This window comes from Lactuca serriola, chromosome 7 (genome assembly GCF_051521515.1).
Source record: "Lactuca serriola cultivar US96UC23 chromosome 7, Lser_US96UC23_V15, whole genome shotgun sequence".
Classification (NCBI taxonomy): domain Eukaryota; kingdom Viridiplantae; phylum Streptophyta; class Magnoliopsida; order Asterales; family Asteraceae; genus Lactuca; species Lactuca serriola.
Window position 1 is genome coordinate 55,227,081 of NC_136414.1, and position 6,371 is coordinate 55,233,451.

The following is a 6,371-nucleotide window of genomic DNA, read 5'->3' on the forward strand; positions in this document are numbered from 1 at the left end:
GCTCGACTCCTTTGGTTTGTGATAACAAAGCAGCTCACCATATAGCGGTTAATCCTATGCCATGAAACAACAAAGCATGTTGAGATGGGCTGCAATTTTGTTCGGGAACGTGTGAATAGTGGCGATGTGGTACCTTGCCCAATTCCTACCGAGTTTCAATATGCTGATATAAAAGTTGGATGTCCGTGACTTTCACAATCCAACATGAGAGAGAGTGTTGAGATAATTTAATTTATCGGCAAGTATTTATCCTATTTATCCTATTTATCCCCGGTAGTTTTTGTCCCAATCTCTAGCTATTAGTATTGGTTCCAAATTAGTCTCCAGATATCTAGCTATAAATATAGCTTCATCGCTTCTCTTAAGTTGAAATACAATTCGACATTCAAGTTTATTAAGCTATATATAAATTTCAACATTTATAAAAAAATGATTGTAGTCAAATGCCAACAAAAATCTACCAATTGATAGAATATACCAAATAATAACACCATAAAAAAATTGTATCAATGGGTAGTACAGATTTGAAATGATAAACAAATGAAAAATGAATAGAACAACGCAATGCAATTTAATGCAAGCAGAAGTGAAGAGATGTAACTCGGCTTTGGGATGACAACCGTCAACCGTAACTATTTGTCACCTGATTGGGAGATTCTAAACCAACTCCTTGTTTATCGCAGTTGATTTCAGATTCTGATTTAATCCAAATTTGGCACCAAAAATTCTTTGCCACTCATTATGTAGGCCTAAATTACTGATGATACATACAATATACATACCGATACAGCCAAGAACAAATTGAATGCCCCGTTGGCGTTAATGTCCTGAGTCAGTGCCCAATCTGCTCGGTACTTGGGCCAGACTTTCTATATCGGGCAAAAGATCTAATAGAACGGGTGATCTTTTGTTACCAAAAATACTAGAACCATCTATAGCACTCATCAAGTCACGGACAAGCCGGTGCTGCAGGATCACAAAAGCAATAATTGGTAGGCATGTCAACACAATTATTGAAATAAGAATATATTTGTTGCCTTGGCCAAATACAAGGTACAACGTAGCACCAAAAGCTATGACCATTGCTGCTGTTGAGATAACCAAGGTGGCCAATGCAATTATTAACTTTGTAGGCACCTTGAAGAGAAAGTCTTCTTCAGCAAATCATGCAGTGAGAATCGACAAAAACATGAACAATGAAATAAGAGATGCGACTAATGATATGGCATCTGATACTGCAAATACTATGAAAGAAGTCTTGTTAGTAAAATTTGGTATCCCCATGTTATCATTTCCTCCTGGCACTGTAATAGCAGCTGCAAATACAACGGTGGTGATCAATGCAGCTGTGATTGTGTATGAATGTGCAGTGGCCTTCATCCATTTTTCTCCCTCAATCACCAACTCCTTGTGCTCTCTTGTAAATACCATTTGAGGTGTTTCGTTGAAGGAGTTCTTCTGTTTGATGTTTAGTGGACATACAAACCCTTCAACTTCCTACATGATTACAATATGTTAGCCACTTTGGTCTTAAAAACAAAAGGATTAATTTTAATTCCATCAGATATATCTGTCTGTACCTTGAACCACTGTAGTTCCCATTGTATCTGTAAAGCTGCCCCGGATATAAGATTTAATTTGTTGTCAGGTGCCAATCTTGCAGCCAAATGCAACAAATTATTGCCAGAAGAGTCTTTAATATTTCTGTACATATTCTTGTGTTCGCTCTTCTTATGTAGTAGTTTGTAAACCTTTATTGAACGATTTATCACAGCATATTGAAGAATGTTGTGACCATCTTCGTTGGTACTCCAAATTGCATTTGGGAAGAAAGACACAATATCTTGTACAACTTTGCATGCATTTTGTCTAGTGGCTTCAAGAATAGGATTTGTGTAATAGTGATGGTAAGAGCTGGGGTCATTCAAATTTTTTATCAATCTAGATACGGTCTTTGATAGTTCCTCAGCAGCACAATGGTTTCGAACTCTCTTTTTGATTATTATCCACCCTGTAATATATACCAAAATGAGCTTCTCAAACAAATAATGAAATATACCCCTATTTCTGGTTAAAAGGGTGATGATGGTTGATTCACCTTACCTAATATCTTAAGGATCATCAAGTAAAGTATAACAAAGCCAATCATCCCTGCATCAAGCAATAGAAAGTTTGGAAAGAATAGTGGGGTAAACAAAATGGAACAAAACAAATTATAAACTCATGACATACCGGGATAGGCTAGACAGAATATTATTGCCATCAGCCGGACGACCCATGATTGAATAGATCTGGGAACCATATAATTTAGAATTCCTTTTACTGTTATACTTCGTACATCGAACGCTTCAATGTAGAAAATTGAACAATTTGTTTAGGGAAGCCTTATAATAAAATGAGAAGTTGACAAAATTATTAGATTCAAGATAAAAATATAAAATAAAACCTATATATTTTTCCACTTTATTGAGTTCGGGTGGGAAATTTTGAGCTATAGCTGTCAGCACAGCATCACTATGAAAGATTTTGTAACTCTTCACCAAATCATTTGCCAAGCCTACATATACTCCAAAGTTAACTATATCAAGTAATTAAAGTGGTTAGTCTTTTTACTAGTGGAAGTTGATTCAATAGACACTTACGAAAATCTTTAGAAGAAATAACTGTAACAAGAAGCTCATCACCACTTCTGCCAGAAAACAGAGCATCCTTCTGTATGTCATCAGTATTATTGATGTGCTCCAAAAGATGTCGGGCTGTCTGGGTATTCATATTAGAAAGAGCCAAGGCAAGTGGTGTCCGACCCTCATTGTCCTTGGCCAGCAGCAAATCTGAGTTTCTTTCCACCAAGATGTCTACAGCTTCATTGTTGCCAACAATAGCAGCAACATGAAGCAGTGTGCTTCCATCTGAATTTTGCATATCCAGTAGTTGTGTGTTAATATTTGGTGTCACTTCCAACAATCTCTCTAAGAATTCGGGTTTGTTGGTAGCACCCACTGCTACATGGAGTGCTGTGTTGCCATTTTTGGTGATTTTGTCTATCACTGTAATTACTCCACCACTCAAAATGCGATCAACCCGACCCCAATCTGTTGATAGAGTAGCCTCGTACAACTCGTGGTGAATCTCTGCTCTTATTTGTTCTTCTTGTTGCTTATCTAAATCTACATTTTGTTGTTAAGGTTAAAAAAATAGAAAACAAAAAACTACAAGAGAGAAACCGAGTTTCCTAATCTAATCACAAGGAATTTCAAAGGAGAAACAATGAGAGGTGTAAACTGTAAGGGGATAGTTAAAGCTATATTCTGTGTTGGTATAATTCAGAACATGGGTATTTTAGGAATAAGAGTATTTTTGGAAACTTTTCATATTTCCCACTAATTGTGTTGGATTAGGTTTCTTTGTTTAGTATAAGTAGTGCATTACTTTTTTTGTTTTCAATTCAGTTTTTCCTTTGATTCCTTGTCTTTTCTTCCCCTGTTGCTTTGTTCTTCCTGTCACACACCTGAACCTTGTGCATCAAGGTAATTGCAGGTTGTTTTGATTACATTCTCTATTACATATTCTATCATTCAGGTAACAAAATATTATGCTTTAGAGGTATATAAGTTCCAGATGTTGAACAAAACTATCTAATGTTGGCAGCTTATATAAATCATCAAGATAGATTAGCAAACAAGAGATTTTTACCTACTACAACCAATTGCGGAAGTAGTTGTGGAAGAACAGTAGGAGCATAGATAGTCTGCAGTTCATCCCATAAATCTTTTGCACTGAAATCATCTGCGTTTGTCTCTTGATGGAGTTTTTCTGTGAGACGTTTCAGAACATTCGTGAGTGTTTCTGTAGCGAGAGAACCAAGAATCCAACCTTTTACGAGGGCATCTGATCTTGTCCACAGCCAGTGATTGTGATCCGCACCCAGTTTCTCCTTCCCAGAAACACTAGTACTGCTTGTTTGAGGGCTTATGGTCAGTGTTCCATCGATGAAACCAAACATGCCATGACTCTTTAAGAGACATAGCATCTGTGTTTTCCACAGAATATACTCATCCCTGCCACTCAGTTTCACACTGATAAAGCTTGTTGCAGAAAGATTTGAAGGGTATGGGTATGTGTATGGGTATTCCTCTCCAGCTTCCACTGCCACATATTCATTAGAGCTTGAGCTTGCCATATTTGTATCTTTTGTTTTTCTTTCTGTCCGCCTAGCTTCTTCCATATTCTAACGTATTTAAACTACAAAGATGCAGTTGACTAATCATGCTGACAAAAGCGGCGTTAAGTAAATTTCTTGTTAATTCATGAGGAAATGTCAAAGATGAATCATCCCCACCTAATCCCTACTTATGATATAAGTAACATTTAGTGATTATCATATATAGTAGACTTAATTCACCTAATCCCCACCTACAATGTTACGTTTAGTGGATTATAAATAATACTTCACCTCCTTCTATTCTTATTTCTTAAACCCATTTAACTAGTATAAATCAATCCGCATAAATAAAGCGTCAATCGTCTTGGTCGGTCTTTTTAATTTTTTTAATTTTTTAATTTTTTAATTTTTATTTATTTATTTTTTTTATTTATTTATTTATTTTTTTTTGGTAAGGGACACAAACGTGTGATCAGTCAAACAAATAAATCAACCACTAGAAAAGGGCATTTGTTCCTACATTTTCCTAGAAACACATTTCCTCGGAAGTTATACTAAACATTTGCGAGGGAGTTCCTAGGGAAATTGAATAACTACTCTTTCTAGCTCGGAAATCCATTGGAAGTTCCAAGAGAATTCCTAGCAACTATAAAAAAATTTATGTTTGAAATATCATACCTCGGATTCCTGGGAAAATATGAAAAATTAAGTTTGAAATGCATTTCCTCAAAAATCCCTCCGAAGTTCCTACAAAATTCCTAGCAAATATGAAAAATTAAGTTTGAATTATTATTCCTCGGAAATATCTCGAAAGTTACTCAATATTTCCTAGGGAATTCCTAGACAACAGTTTATTTTCAATTTTTGAAATGCAAATCTTAAAGGAATTGAAAGACGAAGAGTTATCCTCTCCTGATTTATCTGTTTGAATGTTTGGTTATTATCTGTTAGTTTATAGTTATCCTTTGTTTTCTTGTTGAACAAGAACTCCTTTGTATTTAAACCCTTTGATGGTTGAATATACGATGACTTTTGATTCATTAAAATATTTATGGTATCAGAGCAGGATTCACAGGCTTCGAAATCTAACTGGAGATGAGAAACAAGAATCGTCGAAGGAATCTGATGGGATTCCCATCGATTCCAATTCTCATTACTACATCCATGCGTCGGAGTACCCAGGCAGATGCAGGTGAACGACGTGCTAACCGAAAGCAACTATAATGACTTGGGCCAAGAGATGGAGAACTTTCTTTTCACCAAGAACAAGGTTGGATTAAAAACCGGGTCGATTAAAAATCCAGAAGAAGACTCACTCGTATACATGCCTTGGATGCGTGCGGATGTGATGATCATGGGATGGATAACTACAGCCATGGAGAAGGACATCAGAACAAGTGTCAAATATGTGGATACATCAAAGGAGATCTTGGATGATCTTGAGGAAAGATTTGGAAAAGAAAGTGCTCCAAGAGCATATGAGTTGAAACAGTCACTCACCATCACGAGACAAGAAGGAATGTCGGTTTCAGCGTATTACACCAAGCTACGGGGACTGTGGGATGAGATCCAGACCATATCTCCTCTTCCTCGCTGTTCATGGTCGAATTGTACTTGTGATATTGGAAAGAGACTTAATGAGTTTAAAGAAAAAGAAAAGCTCTACGAGTTCCTCATGGGCCTTAACAATGAATACTCTACGATCAAGACACAAATTCTTGCCCTGAAACCCACACCCTCTTTGGGAACCGTGTATCACTTGGTGCCTGAGGACAAACAGAAAAGGGCAGTTTCGATATCTAAGAAGACAAACACGGAGGCAACAATGTTTTAGATCTACACTCCATGGAGAAAAGAAATCACTATAGATCTCAGCCAACAAAGGAAGAAGTTTGCACCGAAGGACACTAAGAGGGAGACAGGAGAAAAGGTGGAGCACTGCAACCATTGTGTTAAGACATCCATTAAGCTCTTTTGAGCACTAAAGCCCCATTAAGCCATGCATACGGTAAACTTGCCAACTTTACTTGAAAAGTCGTCCACTGGAATCAGACTGGAGAGTTTGCAGCAATGGATGAGGTGACTAAGTGCTTAATGAGAAGAAGGGAGATTCTGAGGAGTACGTTGGGCGTAACCATCTAGTACGTTGCGCGTACTGGCCGCAAATGGCGTACGTTGGGCGTAGCAGCTGAGTATGCAGGCGTACTCA

At 37.2% G+C, this 6,371-nt stretch overlaps 2 protein-coding genes across 3 annotated transcripts; one reads left to right on the forward strand and one right to left on the reverse strand.

Moving 5' to 3' along the window:
• Positions 1 to 444: 444 nt before the first annotated feature.
• LOC145063599 (uncharacterized) lies at positions 445 to 4,195 on the reverse strand. 2 transcript variants are annotated; one of them, XM_079011196.1, is made up of 8 exons: positions 3,694 to 4,195; positions 2,643 to 3,167; positions 2,447 to 2,557; positions 2,233 to 2,346; positions 2,104 to 2,151; positions 1,581 to 2,011; positions 1,138 to 1,497; positions 445 to 966 (listed from the first exon to the last, which is right to left on the reverse strand). In XM_079011196.1, exons 1-7 carry the CDS (start codon positions 4,178 to 4,180, stop codon positions 1,165 to 1,167), a joined length of 2,049 nt encoding a protein of 682 aa, XP_078867322.1. In that variant the 5' UTR covers positions 4,181 to 4,195; the 3' UTR covers positions 445 to 966; positions 1,138 to 1,164. The 2 variants fall into 2 exon arrangements, with proteins under 2 accessions (XP_078867322.1, XP_078867321.1); XM_079011195.1 differs by having other exon boundaries at positions 445 to 1,497.
• A 1,153-nt stretch (positions 4,196 to 5,348) lies between these two features.
• LOC145063978 (uncharacterized) lies at positions 5,349 to 5,996 on the forward strand. The gene has a single exon (XM_079011524.1). The coding sequence runs from the start codon at positions 5,349 to 5,351 to the stop codon at positions 5,994 to 5,996; it is 648 nt and encodes a 215-aa protein (XP_078867650.1).
• The last annotated feature ends 375 nt before the right edge of the window (positions 5,997 to 6,371 follow it).